The sequence below is a fragment of the Marmota monax genome, unplaced genomic scaffold (assembly GCF_021218885.2).
Source record: "Marmota monax isolate L192 unplaced genomic scaffold, Marmota_monax_Labrador192_F-V1.1 WCK01_AAM20220418_F8-fsc00051, whole genome shotgun sequence".
Taxonomy (NCBI): Eukaryota; Metazoa; Chordata; class Mammalia; order Rodentia; family Sciuridae; genus Marmota; species Marmota monax.
In genome coordinates, this window is record NW_026695202.1 from 9,313,312 (window position 1) to 9,336,543 (window position 23,232).

The 23,232-nt window shown below is 60.8% G+C and overlaps 1 protein-coding gene across 1 annotated transcript; it reads right to left on the reverse strand.

Moving 5' to 3' along the window:
* Positions 1 to 1,583: 1,583 nt before the first annotated feature.
* On the reverse strand, positions 1,584 to 21,973 carry LOC124082802 (cytokine receptor common subunit beta-like). Its single transcript, XM_046429254.2, is given in 15 exon segments — positions 1,584 to 2,636; positions 2,639 to 3,453; positions 5,999 to 6,102; positions 6,664 to 6,721; positions 6,908 to 6,998; positions 9,648 to 9,810; positions 10,666 to 10,805; positions 12,500 to 12,657; positions 12,810 to 12,945; positions 13,430 to 13,598; positions 13,674 to 13,831; positions 15,271 to 15,461; positions 16,953 to 17,076; positions 17,877 to 17,962; positions 21,793 to 21,973. Coding segments are annotated over 15 exon segments (2,541 nt in total). The 5' UTR covers positions 21,843 to 21,973; the 3' UTR covers positions 1,584 to 2,538.
* Between the last annotated feature and the right edge of the window lie 1,259 nt (positions 21,974 to 23,232).

The following is a 23,232-nucleotide window of genomic DNA, read 5'->3' on the forward strand; positions in this document are numbered from 1 at the left end:
AAAACTGAACCCAACCCTGTGTCCACGCCTTGGTGGAAAGGGGCATCCTAGGAGGCGGATTCTGTAAGACAGAAGGACACTTGGTCCCTGGGCCCTGCCGTGACTGCAGGGTCAGTTTGAGGGAGGGCTCTGGTTGGGACAGCGCACCTGCCGAGATCCAGGGTGGCAGACAGAGTGGGGAGCAGGTGGGCTTTTGCAAAACTCCAGGAGAGGGGGAGGAGCACACACCTGAAAGCAATCATTCACTGACCATCAATTCAAAGTTACCTGGGCATCCTGCGTGTGGCCGCTAGTCACAAGAATGCAGAACTAAGGAAGAGACTGAGTCACTCCTAAAATAGCTGAGAGGGGTTGAGAGCTTGTTCCGGACACCCTGGCTCCAGTGATTCATGGGACCAACTCATTCAATCTTCATGATCCTCTGATGGAGACGCTGTCCTCATCCTGCTTGGTTGTAGGAGGGAACTAAGGCACAGAGAGGTTATGCAACTTTCTACCAGTCAATCAGCCGGTCAGAAGCAGAGGCAGGATTCAAACCTTGGCCCTCAGGCTCAGAGCCTGCCCTTGGGAGGGAGGCCTTTCCTCTAAAGCTCCACATGTGGATGTGGGATGATCCGGGGTCCAGTGACATTTCCCCTGCCCTGTGTCTCCACATGGCCAGAGGCCACCAGCTGGAGATCTGGAGGGAGGCTGGACGCCTCTGGGAATGTGGAGTCACGGGTGCAGGGATGACATCCCTGGGCACTGGTGTGGGGTTTTGAGGAAACCCCATGTCGAGGGCTCAGGGCTGGGACGCCCCAGCTGACTCAGGGCTGAAGATGGCAGAGAGAGGCCTCACAGTCACAGTAAAGAGTCCCCACAAGTCACTAAGTGTCCACGAGGGGAAAACGGCCCAGTGACTTGAATGATCCCTAAAAATGACAGACGGCAATAAAGCAAGCTCAAAGGTGGGCTGTCCTCACTGGTGACTAGGCATATTCAAATTCAAATGAGATCCTTTTTTATTTTTGACTCACCAGATTGGTAAATATGGAGGGCGGAGAACCTCTGAGAACATCCAGAATTGGGGGAGGTGTGCGGTACGGTATTCTGATGCCACATTTTCCCCCCTGGTACTAGGGATTAAACTCAGAGGTGCTTAACTACTGAGCTAAGTCTCCCACTTTTAAAAATTCTATTTATTTATTTATTTATTTAGGTACAGGGGATTGAACCCAAGGGTGCTTAACCACTTTTTTTTCCCATTTTTTATTAGGAGACAGAGTCTCAGTAAGTTGCTGAGGCTGGCTTTGAACTTGCCATCCTCCTGCCTCAGCCTCCTGAGCTGCTGGGATGACAGGTGTGCGCCATTGTACCAGGCTTATGCTACTTTTAAAACAGATCACATTTTAGAGTAGTCTTAGGTTCACAACCAAATCGAGAACAAGGTCCACAGGTTCCCACCTACCCCCAGCCCCATCTTTCCTTCCCTGTGACTAACACCCTTGCACAGTGGTCTAAGTCTGTCCGGGCTGCTAAAATAAATAAATAAATAAATAAATAATTTAAAAAACAACCCACACAGGCTGATTTATAAACAACGGACATTTATTCCTCCCAGTCCTGGAGGCTGAAGGCCAAGATCAGATGCCACTGAACTTGGTGCCCAGTGAGGGCCACAGGGTGCCTTCTTGCTGTGCCCTCACTGTGCACGGGGTCTCTCTGGGGCCTCTTTTATAGGGGCCCTAACCCCAACCACAAGGGCAGGGTCCTCTGACCTAGTCACCCCCAACACCTTGTCTCCCCAGACGATGGCCCTGGGTTTAGGATTCCAACAGATGAGACTGGGGGCGGGACACAAGGCTCCACCGGTCCCAGTGGTGGTGTGACATTGGCTCCAACGGGTGGAACTCCGCTGATACGTCACGGCCACCAAAGCCCCTCATTTCCATTCAGGTGCACTCTTGGTGTCACGCACTCTACACATTTTGACAAACGGACACCTGCCCAGCCAGCACCCAGAGCAGGGTCACTGCCTGAGGGTCTTCCTGTTCCACAGCTCATCCCTCAGCCCCCAGCCCTGGTGACCACCAATGCCCATACTGTCCCCATGGTCACCTCCTTTCCAGAAGGGAGTCAGGGGTTCTAGGTACACCAGCATAACCTGGGGGCTCGTCGGCAGTGCCACCTCCCGGGCCTCGCCTCAGGCCCGGGACCCAAAAGCTCTGTCCTAACCAGCTCAGAGGCTGGCCCCAGGCACAGCTACGGAGGACCACCACCCCCTTCGTCACGACGGCCTTCTCGGGACACAGATCATCTCGGGAAGGAGCCGGGCACGGAACAAGGACGGAAAGCAGGTGCTAAGGCCCAGCTGCGGCAGAGGTGGCAGCCACACTCCCAGGGCTGTGGTCACTCTGCAGGCCAGTGCTGGCTTCATTGCTCGGAAGAGGGACATTATCCCTGGCCCTTAACACAGACCCAGGCAGAGACATCTGGTCAGGATGTGAGTGTGAGTGGCCCCTACCTCCAGGAGTGGGCAGCTGGCCTAGGGAGGGGCCTTCAGGAGCCAATACTGGAGAGGAGGTGGTGGTCACCCTCCTGCTGCAGGACAAGGAGCCCCTCGGCAGGTGGGGACCCCAGGGCTACTCCTCCTGGGGCTCCCCTGGGCTCAGGATGGGGGTGCTGGACACAGGAGAGGCAGCACTGCCCGTGGGGGGCTGGGGGCACTGGCCCATGGTTGGAGGGAGCTCCACATAGCCCTCGAACCCTGGCTTCCCGGGGTCTGGGGCTCCAAGGGGCCCATCTGGTGGCCTAGGACAGACACTGGGGTTCTGGACAAAGGGGGGGCTCAGAGGCGGAGCCGGAGAGACAGATGGGGTCCCCGTGGGCAGGGCAAGAGCCAGGTCTGCCGTGGTGACATAGGCAGAGGCCACACCAGCGTCCTCAGGGTCTCCACAGCTCATGGGCAGTGCCGCTGGGCTGTGCTTTGGGTCCTGTTCACCCACCCCCAGCCCAGGGGCAGGAGGGGCAGGGCCGCCCCTGGACTCCAGGGAGGGGGTCTCCTGGGCCGCAGGGCTGCGCTGGCCCTGCCCGTCCACAGCCTGGCCCTGCCCCATCACCTGGGCCAGGGGGACCAGCTGCACCTGTCCCCCAGGGGGCAGGCACAGGTACTCCAGGGAGCCCGTGAGCGCTGGCTCCTGGCTCTGGGGAGGCGCCGGCGGGCCCTGGATGTCAGGCAGGGAGCGGCTGTGGGGGGGCCCCAGGTAGGGGCCATTCAAGTCAAAGCTGGGCAGACGGTTCTCAGCCCTGCCTGAGGGGGCTGCTGGGCCCGGCTGGGGGCCGCGGGGTGTCTCCGTGGGCAGCCCCGAGGCAGCTGGGGTTGTATCGGGCCCAGATGGTGGATGGCAGGACACTTGAGGGTCCTCTATGGTGAGAGGTGACACCTTGCTGTTCCCAAAATCTGGGGAAGGCCACCTGTGGGAGAACAGAAAAGGACACTAATGGGACCTCTGAAGGACATGGTGGGGCTGGGGAATAGCAGGGGCTTCAAGTAGGCAGGAGGGCCTGGGAGAAGACCAGAGGCCCTCCACCCCTTCCCCAGAGGGAGGCCCTCCGCACCTCACCTGCTCCCTTCCCACTCCCCCGCCAACCCTTCTGGGTGCCACATCATGGCCCCTCAGCACCCAGCTGACCTCCCGCCCTTCAGCTGGGCCAAGGTCACAAAGTCAGGCCTTGGCCATTTTCCTATTCCAACCCTGGGCTCTGGCCACACGGAGCAGGGTCTCAGCTTGCTCACTGGGCTCCCCGTCACCCACTCCGGGCCTTCCCCCCCGCGCTCTCTGCACTTGCGCCTGAGTGACCTGTGCTCATGCACCCCCCAACCCGGGGCAGGAGGCAGCTGTTTATATCCACACCCTGACCCTTGAGTCCTTAGAGGGACCAACCACCCGTCCTTCACAGCTACCGCCCCAGGCCTGGCCGGCAGCAGCTCTCTGAGAGTGGCCTCCTTTTCTCTCCCCTGTTGTCACCTCCTGAAGGGAGGCGTCCCTCTGTGAGGACAGTCTTCCACAGGGAAGGACCAGTGGCCTCATTTGAGCCTCCCTCCAGGTCTGTAAGGTGGAGAGGAGATGCCCAAGCTCCCCTCCACTTGGGACCAAAGGAAGGGACGCAGTGCCCCAGCCGGCCACCCCTGCAATTCAGACACCAGAACCCAGGCTCCGGCAGGTGTGTGGAGTCGGGGAGGCTGCAGACCTGGCCACCCCGAGGCTGGGGCCTCCTGAGTGTCTACTGACCTGTAGCCAAGGGGCCAGAGCAGACGGATGGGCCCTCAGAGGCCAGGAAAGGGGGTCCAAAGCCACCCTTTGCCTTGCCCTGAGCTTTCCCCAGGGGACCTGTTGGCTTTGCAACCAATTAGGAAACAAAATCCTTGGAAAGGAATGAAGACTGCACCTGCCGTGCCCACTGCTGACCCCCACTGCTGACCTCCTCACTGGCACTGGAAGAGCCCCGTCCTGGCAAACCTTCCAACAGCTCTGCAGGTCTGAGGAAGGCCCGCAGCTTGCCCCTGACCTTAGCCTTGACCATGGAGAGAAGCTTGAAGGTGCCCGCCTGCCAGGGTCCACGCAGGGAGGTGTTGGGGGTCTGGGGGTCACTCACCTGAACCTGCAACCAGGACCCACCCACCCAGGGGCCTGGAGCCTCGGTGACAGAGGAGGAGATGTTGAAAGCAGGGGACAGTAAGCCGTTCAGTCGGCACAGTGCTGAGACCGGCTGTGGGAAGCCTAGGCCTCGATTCCACTCAGAAGAGTGGGCATCCGTGTCCTCAGTGGACAGTGACAGCCCATGAGCACACGCCTGGCTCAGGCCCAGGGGCTTCTGGGAAAAGGACAGCTGCTGCTGCCTGCAGAATGTCACAGACTGTCCCAGTGACCCTACAAGCTGGACACTCTCATAGCCACCCTGCAGATAAATTAATACCGTCGTGAGTTGATACTGTCACAGATTGGTTAACTCGGGGACAATGAGTAACCGGGACTCGAGTGACAAACCTCAGCTTCCAGGGAGAAGGAGTTATGTGCAGTGTCCTTGCCTGCCACCACTCCCTGAGCAGTGACACAACACTCTGGAGGACCCCAGTGGAGCTCAGGGCGGGTGTGCCCAGGGCGGGAAGTACTGCCCACCTCCCAGTGAGGGCGAGGCCCGGACCCTCTGAAGCCTGGCTTGGCAGCCCGGTCACAGCCCTGCTCAGAGGCACTGTCACCACCCTCCCTCCCTCTGTGGGTCCTCACAAGACAACGAGGTTGGTGTCATTGCCCACTTGAGGTGGAAGAAACGGTCAGTCAGGACCTGCCCAGCCGGGAGGGAGAGGCCCGGGCAGGAAGGACCTCGGGAGGAAAGACCCTTACGGCCAGGAAGGACCTGCGCGTGTGACCCAGGCTGCCCACTGTGGCCCCAGTAGGCAAGGAGGTGCTTGGCCTCCCTGAACCCAGGTCCCGCTGCTGATCACCAGGAAGTCACACACTGGCCCTGGTCACCACCCCACACCAGTGCCCTGGGGACCGGAAGTAAGCCTGGCTGATGACAAGCCCTTGTTATCATCACTGATCACAGGGCGAGTCCTCCACACCACCATCAAGGGCATCAGGCCCCAGACCTGGGGACTCACAAGTCAGGTCCCAGGCAGGGGACTCAAGAAACAGCATATGGAGGGTCCCCAAAGGAACCTGCATATTACAGAGGCCCCTGCCAGTGGCTGAGAGAGTCTGTGGTGTGGCACCTCCCTGGACAGGAGGGCAGGAGAGGTCATCGGCTCCAGGGCCCTGCCTCGCTCTGGCCTCTAACCTGGCAGTCAGGAAGTTCTGCCTGATGTCCACCTGGGTGCCTCCTGCTTCAGTGAACTCACCTCTGTGGGTCACTTCACAGTGAGCCCAGGACACCGCCTGAGACTCCTGACACACACTATGCACTGTCCCAACCGGATCCCCAGAGGCCCAGAGCCACCGCAGAGCCACACACTCACCTCTCCAGCTCAGGAAATAGGCTGTCCCAGGGCCCCTGGGCAGGCGGGCTCCTGCTGGGGGCAGCCCACAGGCTGGGTGGGGGCCCGAGGCCTGCACCCCCGTTCTGGAAGGGAAAGGACAGGGTGCCTGTGGGTGGGGGCGGGCTGCAGGACAGTGAGGGGGAGGGCCCTCGGTGAGCCCAGACCTGGGGGGACCTGCAGGTGGTCAGGACGGCCCCGGCCCCCTGGCACCAGGAGAGGGCGGCCCAGGGGGCTGTGAGTCCCCAGGTGCCGAGCTCCCGGGGACGGGGGGCCTGTTCCCAGGCTCCTCTCACCTGGGCGTCCCCCACTCTCCCTGTCCTCCCGCACTCTGCACGAGGCCCCCACAGCAGAGCTGCCCTGTGACCTGACCACAGGGCTCCGGGCACCAGGCACCGTGTCCCCAGGTGGTCGCCCCCTGGGAAGCCCAGCTTCATGCCCCCCAGCACCCTCACATGGGGCCTGTCTCCAGGGCAGGGCTGCTGCCCCTGCAGGTGTCCAGGGGCAGCTCCCTGCTGGCCAGGCCCCCAGGTGCTCAGGCCCGGCCCACCCACACCCTCCATGGCCCCCCACGGGAAGGGGAGGGAGGTGGCCGGACAGGGACAGGGGACACAGCAGCAGAGGAAGCCCCTCCCAGCCAGACCTACCTGGAACAGGTGGCTCTTGCCAGGGTTGGGGATCTTCTCCTTCCACTTCCTGTTCAGCCTGCAACAGCCACCAGGGAGGGGACAGTTGCCAGACACCTCAGGGCCAGTGGCTCCCGTGCCCAGGAACAGAGGGGACACTGAGGCTGGGGCGGGGGGAGATGGCAGAGCGGGAACTGCAGGGAGCCAGGCTCTGCCCTGGGTGGCCCTGGGTCCTGGTCACCCACCCCACATGGAGGGCCCTCACCTGTACCCGTAGACGCCACAGAAGCGCAGTGCCAGGAGCAGGAGCAGGGTGACCAGGACGAGGACGATCGGCAGCACCCACGTGGGCAGCACTGCCGGCAGAGGGGAGGGACACTCAGGGTGGGGAGGGAAGGCTGCAGGCTCGGGAGGGACCGGTGACCCCCAAGGCCCTGCTGGTCAGGAGGGGCTGCGGAGGCTCCCTGCGTGGGGTGGGTGGGGGAGGCCAGACCCCAGGAAGAGGAGGCTGGGTGTGAGCCCCAGCCCTGCTCAGGTGTCAGGGTGCCCAGGGTCTCGGGGCCTTGCCCACACCAGGGCTGCTGGGGGGGGGCACTCCCTGGACTTGGACGTCCAGGTACCAGGAGGATCTGAGAGGTGCAGAGCGGAGCAGGCAGCTGGCCGGGGGGGCAGCAGGTGCAAAGGCCCCAGGAGACTCCGCAGTTCCCGCTCTAGACCCCTCTCCTCTCCCCGGCCTCCTCCCTCCACCACGCCGCCCGAGCATGGGTCCTGGCTCCGTGCCTTGGGCTGAGGAGAGGCCGAGCATCATGGCAGAAAAGTGTGGCAGAGAAAAGCCGCTCGGCTCCTGGCAGCCAGGAAGCAGAGGGAGAAGGGAAGGGAGGAAGGGGCCAGGCCCAGGAAATACCCGCAGGGCACCCACTTCCAGTGCCCGGTGACCTGCTTCCTCCAAGTGGCTCCCACCTCCTGCAGCTTCCCTCACCTCCCACAGCCCACTCACATCATCCATCAAGTGGATTAATCCATGGATGCTGTTAGAGTCCTCACAAGCCCATCAGTTCACCAAAGCCCCACCTCAGGGCACTGCTGCTCTGGAGACCAAGCCTGCAATCCAGGAGGCTCTGGGGGACACTGCCCACCTAAATCACAGCATTCAACCCCTGCAGAATGGACTCCATGTTCAAAGTTCCAGCATGGATCAAAAGTCTCTCCAGAGTCTAGGCCAACCCTCAACTGTGAGCAACTGTAAAAATTAAAAAGCAAGTTACACGCCCTCCGAACAAGGGAGCCGATTCAGCCTTCCCATTCCACAATGGAGGAAATAGGGGCAGAGAAAGATGGACTGGGCCCAAAGCAAGGTGGAACCCTGCAGGTCCACATCCATCCTGAGCTCCACGTCTGTTATCTGGGCACACAGGGTGAGACGTGGGCCCCACAGGAGGTCTGACCACTTCGCCGGCTGCAGCCCACCTGGCCTCTCTCTGGAGATGGCTCTTTTCCCCGCCGGAACCTTTCCTGGGGGACCTTCCTGTTCCTGGCCTCACCTTCTTGGGGTTTGCATTACAGTTTCTGATTCTCTACAGATTCCCCTGCTGCCCTCACGGGGGCTGCCCCAGGGGTTCCACCCTCCTACCCACTGGGTGGCTTCCCGGGCAGTCTTGGTGGAAGCCTCGATGCCCCCTAACTCTGGTCAAACTGCAGATTTTTAAAATCTTTCTGCTTTTCTCCCTTCCAACACTCACTATAAAACTGGCTAAAGCCACCAGAAACACCCAAGTCACCACCTGAATGCTGTTCTTCCACCAGATTAATTAGTTCATTGGTTTTAAATTTAGCCTCATAGAAAGTCTCAGGATGTGGACAAAATGTAGACGGTTCTTCACCAAGAGATACAGAGAGGCTCATGGCCTCTCGTCAGTTCCCAGTGGAGTCCTCATTCTCACGTGCAACCTCATGAGCACAGTCTTTACTGTCCCTGTTCCTGACAACATTCTGGTCCTCCAAGATCACGTCGGAAAGGTCCACTGAAGTCTGCTGACAACATCCTAAGATTTCCGCTGCCTGCGTCTCCTCCTGTAAATCAGTGTCAAAGGCTCCTAGACCACGTGGCCATATATATTCACAGCAAGGGTCCCACTTCTCAGGACCAATGTCGACTTTATTAGTCACTTTTCTTCACTGTGGCCAACATACCTGACACAGACAACTTAAGAAGAGGACGATTTTACTTTAGCACACGGTTCAGAGCTCATAGCCCATGGGCTGACGGCTCCAGGGTCTTGGGCCTGAGGAGAGGCAGAACTCACGGCAGAAGGGTGTGGCAGAGAAAAGTCTCTCAGCTCCAAGCAGACAGGAAGCAGAGGGAGAAGGAAGAAATACCCTCCCAGGGCACCCTCCAGTGCCCTCGGTGACCCACTGCCTCACTTCCTCCAGTTGCCTTCACCTCTCCACAGTCCACTGAGATTACCAATCCATCAGATAGTAATGAAGTTAGAGTCCTCACAGTCCAAGCCCCACCTCTGGGCATTGCTACTCCAGGGACCAAGCAGAGAATTTGGGGGACATAACCATAATAGTCACCATGAGAAAGGTTAGGGGCAAATTAAAGCGACAAGTGTAGAGAAGAGACAACACTGAATCTTCAGAACAAAAGTTTCCAATCCTAGATCCCAGTCTCTAGCACCTGAGTGTTCACTGCCATGGTAACAGGAAACCAGGATGACCACCGCGGGGCAGAGGCTGCCGAAAAGGCCAGTGAAATCAGGGGCTGAATCAATAGAGGTAGAAGCCCTATTTGAAGGAGGTGTGATAAGGAGACCTACTCTCCTCTGCTCTCTCAAGTCCTCACCTGCCGTGTGTGGCAGGCCAGGTGTCACTTCCAGGGATTGGTGATACATTAGGAGGAAGGAGTTCGGGTGGAGTGGGGGTCTGGAGCCTCCCTGCCCACGCCTCCTGTGTCCTCTGCCTAATGGGCTGACCCAGGAGGGGCAGGTGGGCCCTGGACATACCCCACTCTGTGGTCCAGGAGGCAGCCTCACTCCACTCGCTCCAGATGCCGTTGTAGACGCCGGGGGTGGGCCTGACCCTCACCCTGGCCCAGTACCGGGTGGAGGGCTCCAGAGCTGGCAGGGCCATGCTGTGGGCGTTCTGCAGGGTCTCTCTCTTGCTGTCCTGTGGGGGCAGGTGGCTGAGGTGGAGGTGCTGGCCAGGTGGGGGCCACAGCAGCACACCCCTCCCGCCCCTGCCCGGGCCCCCTTCCTCCCCTCCGTCCCATGGAGTCACGTGCAGCCCTGCACGGCCTCCTGCCCCCCAGGACCCTGCTCCAGCGTCCACTGTAGCACAGCGGTCCACCAGGGCCAGACCCTGCCCTCAGCCCCGGGGGAGCACCAGGCCCAGGCCCTGGGGACCTCCTGGCCCACCCCTGGAGACGCCCAGCCCACAGGTGGTCATTATGGCTGCTCCAGGAACACAGTGCAGTGGGCCAGTCTAGCCCTGAGGCGGGCGCTCAGGAGTCTGGAACCTTCTCCTGGCTCCACCCTGACCCACCCTCCTGGCCTCAGTTTCCCCATTCCCTGCTTGAAGCTCTGGGGTGGCTCTGCTCAGGGCTCAGAGGAGCCGGGGGTCTGCACACAGGACCCCAGGTCTGCCTGGAGTGTGGGGATCTGGTGCCCTGGCCTGGGACCCCCTGCCCCTCGGGACCCGCTCTGCTCCACACCAGGGTCCAGGCAGGACTCCCCTGAAGCACGTGCCCAGGACTCGGCAACTTCCCAGGGACCCCCATCCCAGCGTCTCGGCCGGCCCTGGGGGTCTCAGCCCCGCTGCATCCCAGTGGGCTCTCAGGGGACCTCGCCCCCACCTCTGAGCATCAGCTCCTTCACCTGCTGACCACACAGGGACACGGCCCCCACAGCCCAGTGGTGACCTCTGCCTGGTCCCCTGCTGGGCCCAGGTGCATCTGGGCTCCTTTGGGGTGCTCTCTCTCCCTCTGCTGCCGCCCCATGAAGCCCTCCCCGGGCGCAGGCTCACCTCCCACTTCTCTGCGTCCCTCCGGTACTGGACCTCAAAGGTCTGTCCGAGGTGTGTGTAGTACATTTTCTCCACTTGCCATCGCAGGCTGTAGCTGTCTCCGTCTTTGGTCACTTTGAGGGTTGGGCGCTCCATCTGGACTGGGGGAGGGAGACTTTTAGGGGTGGCCGTGACCAGGCCCCTCAGCAGAACATTCCCGTGGTTCAGGATGGCCATTCTGCGTGTTGTCCTCCCCAGCCGAGGCCCCAGGTCCCAGCCATGGGGGCCTTTGTGTTGCCTCGTGTCACCATTCCCCTGGGGACGCCCAGCCTGACTCCCGGTGTGCAGAGGCCCACAGCCTGGCCTCCTCCCCGTGCTCGGCGTCACCACACGGCCACCTCGGTCAGCTCTGGCCTGGCCCAGGCGCCAGGCCCCGTGCCCCAGCCACGTACCTGCTCACGTGAAGGGGGTTGCCCACGACAGGCAGCTCTGCAGTGGAGCGACAGAGATCAGACCTGATATGTGATGCCGCAGCCCTTGGCCCCCCTGTCCCCACGCTGCTCCAGAGACTCTCAGAGCTGCTCTGAGACCTGCTCTACTCTGGGCTCCGGTCCCTTGCGCCCCAGAGGGTAGGGACAAGTCTGAAGCCAGCAGTGGCTCACAAGCTCTCCCCTGCAGAGTCAGCCCACATTAGCTGCAAGGACCTCGGATGACATCTAGGGGACCCTGTCTCCAACCACATTGTGGCTAAACAGAAAGGTGAAGCCCATTTGGGACAGCGTCTCCCACGGCCAGGAGACCACAAGTTAGGAAACTCAAAGGACAGAGAAAGCAGAAACTAGGTGTTGACTCAGGAGTTCTGTTTCAGCCTCAATTTGCCTCCTGCTAGCGGTGCGACGTTAAGTAAGTTACTCGACCACTCTGAACTTCAGTCTATCAATCAGAAAGAAATACAAATAGAGAATGCTCATCACCTGATGACTCTGTGGGGCTTTTACAAAAACAACGTGAATGTCTCCATGTTGCTAAATTATCCCATGGACCAAGGTCACTCTAAGTCCTTTATATATTTTGTGCACTTGAACCATAGGAGTCCCTTGGTGCAGGGGCAACCCCCAGAGAGCAGGTGGTGGATTTAAACCCAGGTGACAAAGACAAACTAGCTCCTGCCTTTGTCAGGCCTGAAGAGTAGATGGAAAGCCAGGCACAACGGCACAGGCCTGCAGTCCTAGTGACCTGGGAGGCTGAAGCAGGAGGATCACAGGTTCAAGGCCAGCCTCAGAAAGTTAGTGAGGCCCTAAGCAACTTAGAAAGACCCTGTCCCAAAGAACACCAAGGGCTGGGGAGGTGGCTCAGTGGTAAAGTGCCCCTGGGTTCAACCCCTGGTTACAAATATAGAAAATAAACGAACTCGGCCATCATGTGGAGCGGACCCTTGCATGGGGGTCCCTGCTACGTCACAGAAATGAGTGACATCCACCTGCCAGATCCCAGTCCTTCTGCAGAAACTCGAACCCCGAATGGAAATGGAAATCACAGATCACGATTTAGAAGACTTAATCAGTCAGAGGAGAACTTGGAAATTAGTCAGGTCAAAACTCCAATCCGGGTCTGGAAGGGGGATTTGGGGTGGGGAGCAGAGGGGGTCTGAGGGGGCCAGGAGAGGAGAGAGCCGGGCACCAGGGGCCTGGCTGACGGAGCAGAGCACTTTTGGCCACTGGACCCCATTCCCTCTCAAGGGAGAACCGCAGGCCGGGGCAGGGGTACCATGCACGTGCCCAGGGGTCACGGTGGGGTGACTGGATTCACGGGGAGGACCAGCCGGCAGGCACCCCACGAGCCGGGGCCAACTCACTGTTGTCCGAGCTCTTGATGAACCTCCCCTCCCTCCGTGGACGGACAGAGACGACGTACAGGCCGCGGGCCCCGGGGTTGGGCACCGGGATCTGGCACCGGAGCCGGGTGTACAGGCCGCTGAGCTCCTCCTTCAACACCGGGGCACATTCCTCCTCCCTGAGGGCAGGGACAGGGAGGGACACAGGAGGGACCACGGGACAGCTGAGACCTGGGCTGAGTCCCAGCGTCCACCATGCCCCAGGGACAGGAGGAGGCCTGGCCAGGGCAAGGCCAGAGCAGGGAAGGCCGGAGAGGGGACGGACACTCACTGTGCCTCTGGGCTGGACGCGTAGAAGAGGCCGAAGGAGACGGAGCTGGTCACGGGGGACCTGACCTCCCAGGAGCAGCCCAGGGTGTGGGCCCCGTCGAAGACACACTGCAGGTTCCGGGGCTGGGCCTCGTCCCCTGGAGGGACACACCCCTCGGTCACTGCCCTTCCTCCCTCCAGAGCTCTGGGGACACCAGGTGACTGAGCACAGGGGACCCCAGCTTTGGGGCAGCAAGTGCGGGCTTGAGCCTTGGCCTGCAGCTGCCAGGTGCCCACAGCCCAGAGGCCGTGGGACGTCCACCCATCCCTGAGGCAGGGACGGGCTCCAAGCCTCCTCGTGTGGGGACTGGACACAGAGACGGGGCCAGCCCTGCACGTGGTGCTCATTCACACACAGCGGCCAGCAAGGCTGCTGTGACCATGACGTCGTGGTTGTCACAGAGAGTGCAGGACACGGAGCCCGCAGGGGCCATGACGGCCTGGCAGCCGCCCGAGCACATGGGTTGGCCCCGGAGGCCCAGGACACGCAGCCGCAGGTGCCCGCAAGGCCACGAGTGGACTCCTGGGCCCCGAGTGCCCGGGAGACCCGTCCTAGGACACCTCCCACGTGGACCCCAGTACCTGGCTGCGAGTCCCAGAGGATCTCGGGGCTCCAGCGGCTGGGCCGTCCCGAGAAGCGCGAGCTGGGGGCCAGCCGCGTCCGCACTCGGGCCACGTAGGTGCTGCCGGGCACGAGGAGCTCTGCGCCCAGGACGGCCGGGGAGGACCGGGAGTAGAGGCTGGTGGCCTCCTGAGGGAGAGAGGGGCGCTGCAGGAAGGGCCAGCCTGGCGTCCCCCGGCACGGGCAGAGCTGACCCCATCCTACCTCCCAGGAGTCGCTAAGCCGCCTGTAGACCACCTCGAACTCCAGGTCCCCCTGCGACAGCCAGGGTGTCTGGGGATCCCCGAGGGCCACACTCCAGGTCAGCAGGAAATGGTCCCCGGTCTTGCTGATCTGGGGGTCCTTGGGTGGGGGCGGCTGGACTGCAGGGAGGGAGCAGAGGGTACGTGAGGGCCACGGGGGCCACCAGGGACGGGTCCCAGCCCAGAGCGGCCCAGCAGCACGGTGACCATGGGCAGGAGCCCTGGCCCTGTGGCCCTTCCTCTGCAGAAACGTGGGGTGCAGTGAGCCATCTGGGGTCCGGGGCCGGCTGCTGTGCCAGGGAGCCATCTCCAGTGCCCATCGGTCTGTCGGGTCCTCCTGGGTGACTCCACCAGAGGCTCCTGAGAGCCACGGCTGCTGGTCCCCCCCGACTGGGAGGCTCATTGCTGGGGGGTGACTTTCAAATACCAAACCTCATGAAGGTAAGTGGTGATGTCCCATGTGGACGGGGACCTGGTCTGAGCTGGGGCCTCGGAGCAGTCACCAACCCAGAATGTCAGGGCACAGCACAGAACCAGCCTGTGCCCAGCCCCAGCCAGGACGGGAACCCATGATGGAGGGCTGCGCTCCCCGCCCTGGGGCTGACAGGGAGTGGGGGCAGAGCAGCCAGGGAGCAGCCTAGGGACCAGTTACTCCCCTGGTCATCCCCGATGTTCCCCCTCCTGGTCCTTCCTCAGATGGGGAAAGCGACAGAGGACATGAGGTGTCCAAGGTCTGTCCCGGGGGAGCCTCCTATGCCAGGTGCACCCCTGTGCCCTCCCAGCCCCTGCCAGCCTCCCCGATCAGAGCCAGCGAGCTTCAGGCTGGAGCGAGGTCCCTACGGGCTGGACATTGACGCAACCTGTTTCCAAAGCCCCTGCACCTTTCCTGCAGGTCTGGGGTGGAGCCCAGGTCCCAGGCTCCCGAGGCGAACCCTGGCCTCTGTGCGACACCAGCCCGCACTTTGTCTCCTCTTGGCACTGACTCCCTGGAGCCATGGGTCTGAAGAGCCGCCCGCGTGTCCCTCAAGTGCACAGCAGACACAGCCTCACTGTGCAGGGCAGCCGCCTGCCCCCCAAGCCAGAGGGCGGCGTGAGCCCCACAGACCACAGCGTGGCCCCCGGGACCCCAGAAGGGCTCAGGGGACCACCCGGATCTGCGGTGGAGGAAGCCCAGGGAAAGTGGACCGTCCCTGTCAGTGGTGACTCTGGCGCTGCCTGGGCCTCCGGGGCCTCCTCCCCAGCCAGGGCTGCTGTAGAGATGAGGGGCGGTGACGAGGACGGAGGGTCCTGCCAGCGAGGAGCTTCCTGTGAAGCCCAGGAAGGGCTCTGCCTGGAGGGAAGCTCTTGGGCGGGAGCCAGGGGCCTGCAGGTGGCAGGAGCAGCAGGCAGGGGAGGGTGGGCAGCGTCCTCACGTGGCACCTGCCCTGATGCCTCCACTGTGAGGACACCATCTCCTGTGCCCCCAGGACAGTGTCCAGCCCGTGGAGACTCCCTCCCTGGCCACCTCCTGTAGCCCGGTCACCCTGGTGCCCCTGTGTGGACAGGGGCCAGCCCCTCACCGTGCTGGGTCAGTGGCACCAAGAGCTGGATGCCCAGCGGCCGGTCTGGTTGGAAGAAGTAGTAGTCGTGGTCAGCGAGGGCAAATTCCTGGTAGGGAATGAGGCACTTTCTGTGTACACACTGGTGAGCTGGGCAGTCCCCCGAGGACATGTCCTCACTGAGCTCACAGGACACTGGCTGTGGAAGGTCCCTGTTAGGAGAGGACAGGGTCAGCTAACGTGCACTAGAGTCCTCCATTCATCAGACAGTCACTGAACGGCTGCCACATGCCAGAGTCATCCAGGGTCAGGGGTTGTCACTGCATATGGCAGATCCCTGCCCCCGGCCACCTGGGGACAGAGGCACTGATGATGGAAGGAGCAGGAACCTTCCCAGCAGACTGTGGTGTGCAGATTTTCCCAAGGGCATCCAGAAGGGGTAGTCGGGAAGGTGTCTGAGGGAATGGCCTCTGGGCTGAGCCCAGGACAGGGCCCAGGGCCTTGCTGGCCTGCAGAGCCAGAGGGACAAGGGACAAGGAACAAGAAGATGGCCCAACCAGACAGGAGGAGCCAGTGAAGGGGCATTAGGATGGGGGCAGTCACGTGCCTGCGGGACGCTCATGGGTCAAGTGTAAGACGGGCTCAGGTCCAGGTCAGGGACGGAGGTCACTGGTGACCTTGACAAGGGGAGAGGGGAAGCAGGGGGTGAAGCCTCACCAGAGTTTCAAGGGAGATTCCTGGGAAAACGCGTCGTGGACAGAGGGAGGGGCTGGGGCTGTGGGGACGGGGACGCAGGGCCTGGAGCTGCCAGGGCTGCCGTCACTGTTGGCATCTGGAGCCCGGCATCGGACCACACTTACAAGGTCATGGGGATAAGCCTGGGGGAGGGCACCGATGGCACAGGGGGTGGGGACAGTGGTGGCAGCCACGTCCTTGAGCAGTGAGACCTGAAGATCCAGGTCGGGGCTCAGAGTGGCTGGGACATGACTCCCTGCAGGGCCGGGGACACTGACCAGGCCAGGTCCAGGGAGGTACAGGTGGGGGGAGCGGGGGCTCCCCTTCCAGGCTTCTGCTGTCTCAGGGGGGAGGGGAGGGTGGCCCTGGGGGACAGGGGAAGGCGCATGGAGGACTCAGGACAGCAGCAGGGAACCCTGGAGGGGAGGCGTGGGGTGTGGAGAGATGGCTCCTTGGGACTCGCCCTTGACTGTGTCATTTGTGGCTGATTCAGATCCCCAACAGGCCAGAGTGAGGTCAGCCACCCCCAGTGGCCTGCACCCAGCAGCCATGGGACGGGGGCGGGGGACCCCTCATGGGGAGGTGGTGGGGCTGGGGACACTGCCTCTGTGCTGCCGCCTGTCCTGACCACCCTGTGGCCGGCCGGGGCCTTCCCTCCCTGGGCTCCGTCTCCTCCTCTGTGAACTGGGCCTGGTGTCCTTGCCCCGTCCACCTCCGGGGAGGAGGAACTAAGTCAGTGGTCGCCATCACCTCCACCACCCCTTTAGCATGGAAGGCTGTAAGCCCCCAGGACCCCAACATCAGACACCAGCGCTGGGCCCGGAGGTCCGGGGGCCATCCTCCTCCCTTGTCCTGTGAGTGGTCCAACCCGATGCTGACCGACACGCCCCTCTCCACTCCACAGCATGGGGGACAGGCACAGAGACAGGGCAGGTCCCCCCTGTGTCCCGGCTCCCAGGGCCACTCACCCATTCACCCTGCGATGGAGGGTCAGGTTGAGCAGCCGCAGGGCGTCCTCCATGTCCGCCCACCTGCAGACGATGCGGCTGGTGTAGTTGTTGTAGCAGCGCAGCGTCTTCAGCGGGATGGTTTCTGGTGGGCAGAGCAGGAGGGGTCACTGCTGTCCCCTCAGTGTCCCTTGTCACCACCCCAGCTCCTCGGGGATGTGCAGCCCTGGGGAGGGGTCTCCTGCCTTCCTGCAGAGGCCCTGGGCCTGTGTGGGCTGGGGGCTCTGAGGTGGGGACAGTCCTCTCCTGACAGGAGCACAGATGAGCTGGTTCTCAGCACATCAGGGACCTGCCTCGTGCTGCTCCAGGTCCCTCAGGACAGGGACCCGCCTCATGCACAGGTCCTGTCCCCAACCCCATGTGCACCAGGGAGGAGAGGCAGGCCCCGGCCCAAGACACCACAGGCACTGCCCGGCCCTGGGCCCACTGCCCCTGCCCTCAGCCTGCCAGGCTGGGCGTGGAGAGGGACTTGGCTCCTGGGGTCACCACAGAAGTCAAGTTCCCTGGGGGCTAAAGTGGAGAGAACCCAGGACCCGGAGGCGGGACCCTGAGGCCACCAGAGGATGGAGGGTCTGTGAGGAGGGAGGGAGGACAGAGGGCGCTGGGCCAACCTGGAGGCAGGGCCTTGGGGGCCACACTGAGAAACGTGGGCAGAGAAGTGACCATGCCTCAGCCAGGCTCTCCAGGAGGCCAGGAAAGGGGGGCCAGGGACATGGGGACAGGGGCGGTGCCCAGGGAGGAGGAAGAGGACGGGCAGAAGAAATGAGGGAAGCCCAGGGAGGAGGGCCAGAGCCTGGTTCTGGGAGCTTCTGGGGTCCAGTGGGAGTGGCCCCCTCAGGGCCCAGAGTGAGGGGGAGGGGAGAGGGAGGGAGCCGTGTGACTCACCTTCTGCCCCTGTCACCCACTGGCCCCAGGGAGCCTGCAGGGCCAGGAGGAGCAGCCCCCAGGTCAGCGCCATCTCCCGGTCAACTCTGGAAGTGCAGGCGGGTGACACAGGTGAGTGATGGACAGGCTGGGGTCACATGGCCTAGAGTCCTGTGTCCTTCACAGCCAGAGGCTGGCCAGACCCAGGGGGCCAGCTCTTTGTTCTCTGTCCTCTGCTAGCGGTTCCTCACTCAGGGCCTAAGGAAGGCGTATGGAACAGGATCGGACGGGCCTCCTCCCCCGACTCGGCCAGGAACAGGGCAAAGGCTGCGCTGGGGGGAGGGCGGCCTGAGCTCCTGCCCTGGAGTGGCCTCTCCTACCTGGCCTGGGTCTCCTCATCTGTCCCCTGGCGTTGGTCTGAACGCTGTGCTTGGCACTCTGCTCTGGGGGTTTGCACCCCACATGATTCTGATGGGTATAATTTGGGATCCTCTTCTGATGGGGGGAGGCAGGATGCACAGTCACCCTCTGGGCCACCCCTCTCCCAGCATGGAGTGCCCAGTGTCCTTCATCCCCGGCCCCAGCCTGTCACTGCCTGTTCCCTGGGTGCTGCAGGAGTCGAGGCGGCTCCTGTTTCCTTTGTGATATCTTCAGAGTCAAATGTCTCATCTTCTCTTCCCCCCAATTTTTGAAACCCACAAAACACACAAGCATGCACACCTATGCACACCGCCACACACCTGCTCAGGAAAGCATGATGCAAACTGACGTCCCGAGGCTCTTAAAAAAGTTAAGGGAAGGCGGGAGAAAAGGTAGCGGAAGGGGAGATGGGCTCCAGGGCTCTAGGTGAAGAACGATCATGTCTCACCCTCCGTCAGGCCTCTCCATCCCTCCCCTTCTTTCTCTACATCTAGCAAACCTGCCCTCTTGCTTTACTCCAAGTCTCCGTGTGCCCTGCCCTCGCACAGCTGAACAAACCACACCAAGAGAGGGGATCGGCCATTCACACCCGCAAATTGCAAGAACCGGGGTTCTCTGTCAAGTCCTCGGGGCTGTCGGGGTGGGAACGGTACCACTGAATGGTAGCAGCCACTTTTTTTGTTGTTTTTAAATTGTTGATGGACATTTATTTATTTATTCATTTATTTTTATGTGGTGCTGAGAATCGAACCCAGTGCCTCCCACTTGCCAGGCAAGCACTCTGCCACTGAGCCCTGGGCCCAGCCCAGTACCAGGCACTGTACAGCACTGTACAGTACGGAGTCCAAGCGCCCCTACCCTGACCACTCCCCAGTAGCTGCAGACCTTTGAGGATTGTTAAAGACCACTCTGCCATTTAGTGAATAAAAGGAAGGGGGTGCAGGGGACTGGGACCTGAGCTCAAGGGCTTTTCTCAAACAGCGGTGAAGAAGTTACGAGCCTGGGCACAGCGGCCCGAGAGCGATCCTACAAACTGACGTCTCCAGCTGCCCTGGTGGGTCTGAGGCCAAGGGCAACAGAAAAGCAAGAGTTGCCTGAGGATCTTGGTCACAGTGAGGAAAGTGAACAAAATACAGGAAGACATTCAGAAACAATCACCACAGTGACATGTGGCAGCAACCAACCCTGTGTCTCTGCCAGGCACTTGGGAAGCAGGTACACTAGCTAAGGTTGGGGCTGGAAAATGTGCCGAGGGACACGCGCTGCTGACTCCCTACGCGCATGGGCCACAGGGAAGGAAAGCTCTCTGGTCCCCAGCGAAGAGGCAGTGCTCCTTGTAATGGCTCCGACACAGTGCTCGTACGTGACCCTTGTTCTGCCGAGTCACAAAGCAAGCACAGCCAATCCCCCACATAGCAGGGGGGCAGCTCTGAAAAGGTGGCTGTGCAAAGGTGACCTCATTGCACCTCATGCGCATTGGAGGGCAGACACAGACAGAGGACCACGGCAGGCCCGGGCTGTGGAAAGCCCCACAGAAGGCCACCACGCATGGCTTTGAAATGCTTTGCACCACGTGTGGTACCCTGCTGATGTGAACGATGACAAGGAGACATGCTCTACTACTGGTCAGATGGTACAGGAATGGGCCCAAAATTTGGATGCGTGCTGTCCTTTCCTCTGATCTTATGACCCAAGCGCAACAGGACTAATTGAGTGAATGGGTGGGTGGCCCCCAGAACAATGGGTGGGTCCTTGGCAATGTGGACCAAGTGACCGTGATGTCCATCAAATGGACATGGCCATAGCACACGGCCCACTGCCTGCCAGACATCAACATGAGGACCTGATAATGCCATCCAGATGTAAGCAATGGGGCTTAGAGAAGACACCTCACTCCACAAACGAGAACCCTGGGTGAACTGCTGTCACTGTTGATGCAGGACCTGCCACGGGGGCCCAGAGAGTCTGCTGGCCACAGGAAGAGCAAATAAGGCCTCAATGGTGTGGGTCCCGGGTCCCTGGGGAAAGGGCTAGAACGAGGCATGGAACTAGAGCCCAGAGGTGCAGGGTCACCTCTTCCTTCTAATAAAATGACTAACCCAGGGTTAGTGTTAGTCACTAGAGAAGGACCTGTCACTTCACTGTGGTCTGTAACAACCCCCCTGCAGAGACCACAGGGACAAAGGGGGCACAGTACTGTGAGCCTGGGGTGGGCCCAGGCTGGTATCTTCTTCCCTGGTCTCATCAGGTCGCTTGGTTATTGTTGACCAATCAAGATTCCCTCTCTATAAAGCCTCTTGCAATCCACCCTTAGAGCTCCTCTGTCCCAGAACCGGCGACCCTGGCAGAAACCCAGAACCACACCAGCCGCTGGGCCTGCAATGCACTTCCTTTGTCGCCCCCTGCTGGTCTCTTTGGCATCTACAACCAGCCGTCCAGCTGCAAAGGACAGGCGCTGCAAGCTAGAGCACTGCCCGCTGCTCAACTGCTGACCAACTGCCCTTCGGACCTGGACGGAGACTTACTTTCTTTTAAGGACACCAACATGCCTTCCTGTCGGTATGAGGGCAAATGAACCTGGCCGAGCTTTGCCAAGGTGCACTGTGCTGGGTGGCGCACAGAAACCGCAAAGCCAAAGGGCACGGGTGAGGGCATTCCCCACGACCCCGTGGGGATGGAGATGGGCATGTGGCACCGGTAGATGGCCACATGTGCCTTATAATTGGAGTGGCTTAGGGAACAGCCCACGTGCTTCCCAGGTCACCTGCAACCCTACCTCCTGGGAGTGAGAGACGCTCTGCAGAGCAGCAGCCTCGATGTGGGGCTCCAGGCAGCGCCCCCATACTCTCAGAGCGTCACTCAATGAAGAATCCAGAGGCAAAAGGGGAGCTTCAGAGCAGAGTGGCACCAGGGTGGGGACTGCAGCCTGGGCCCTCATGAAAACAGGGTTGTGCATGCACCCTGACCATGGTCATGAGGAGGCCTTGGCCCTAGGTCAGACTCACATCACCACCATAAATGAACATCCTGATCCTGCTTCTGCTGGGTTCCAGTCCCCTCCCGGCCGGCTTGCTCTCCCAGCTCTGCTGGCTGTAGTTGGTTGCTCTTTGTACAGTGATGGGATTTGGCTACGACCTACATCCCCCTGTGCCACCTTAGGGACGTCACAAAAGCTGGAAGATGGGCGCAATGAGATTGTAAGGGCATTCAGGCACATGGCGGGTGGGTGTGTCACCCTTGGAGGAAAGGAGGACAGGAAAACACCCTGTCCTCGCGGTTCTCAACAGCCGAGTCAAGTTGAGGCACAGTGAGAGGAGCCTGGGTCAGAATGCCCAGACACGTGTTCCCCCGAATGGTCCTGGCTGTCCCTGGTGTATCCTGGGAATTGGGGCAGATTAGCGCCGTCTATAGAAAGCTGCTTTCTTGCACGCGTGCCAGGTCCTCTGGATGCTGGGACACAATGGGACAAAGGCCGCTAAGCTGAGGCTAGTTCTGTAGCCCAAGCTACAACCCTCACCTTGCGATGCCCGGCGCAGATCGGAGCGCTGTGCAGAGGGAGGTGCTCATCTAGCCGCCACTGGACAGTGTCACGAGGGAACCGAGCATGTCCTTTGGCAATGCATAGGAGGCCCGTGTGCGACCGAGGTGCACTGCCCAGCCCGTCGCCATGACTGTTCCCAGGAGCCTCACTCCATGAGCCCTAGGTCTCCCGTGGCATCTGTCAGCAGCTTAACCGACTCGCACACCTGGCTGTGGGCCGTACAGACGGATTCAGTTGTAAACCGTCTTCATTCAGGATGCTACTCACGTAGACAGAAAATCTTAAGTGAACTATTTTTAAAAAGCTATTAAAACCAGTGAATTGAGGATAGAGGACAGTCTGCCACCCTGGGGAGTCCATGTTCTCATACACCTCTGCACAAGGGCAGCTCCGAAATTGCCCTCCCCAGGCCACACCAAGCTTGAACCTGACTGGAGCCGAGTTCCCTCCTCTGCCGTCTTCTCCCCCCACCAGTGAGGTCCCTTGCACATGCGCACGCGCACACACACACACACTCTCGCACATCTGGGGGGCAGAGCTGGGTCGCAGAGATCATCCTCTCCGATGTGCCCTGCGTAAAGATGGGGAGGCAGAAGCCCCCAGGGAGGGAAGTATTCTCACCGTCACCCACACCTTCAACACAGCACCTCTGTGGCAAAGCAAGGGACAGAGCAGGGAACTGATTCCCACGCTCTCTCCTCCAACCTCCCGTTGCCTGCCTGAGGGGCTTGATCCCCGTCCTCCCCAAGCCCCCAAAGCAAGCCGCCACTTGACACCCCCAGCTCCCTGTCCCTTCCCTCCTGGACTCCCCCCGCCCAGCCTGCCCTGGGACCCAGGCCCTACCTCTATGAGGGGGACAGGCCAGCCTCCTAGGGGAGCCTCCAGGCAGCGGAGAGCTCGGGCTGCCTATTTATTTGTGGCACAGGGGTGAGGAAAGGAGGAGCAGGAAGAGGAAGTGTCACCCGGATTCTCAGAACAGGGGACTCCAAGTATCAGGGCTTTCCTTTCCTTTTCTTTTTTAATTTTAGGTATCAGTGACTTTTCGAATGTTGTCCCTTGCGTGGGGAAGATTTCCACACCGCTCAGTGACTCTGCAAACTCAACATGTGCTTCAGGTCTCGGCTCCAGTGGGATCTCCTCCTTCCGCTTCAGGGGGCTGCAGATGACAGAGCAGGTCAGAGTCCCAGAGCCACACAGACCTGGGGTGACCGCCCCCCGGCATTGCTGACAAGGTGGCCCTGTGCAAATCATCTCATTTAATTCCCTCATTATCTTTTATGAAGATATTTATAGATTAAACAATGAAATATTTTTGAACTAAATAACGATACGGGAGCCTCATGGAAAGTTTGGGTTCTGAGAAGGGTAAGTTTGGGCCCTCATCCCTGGGGTGGCAGGAGAAGCCACACCCCAGAA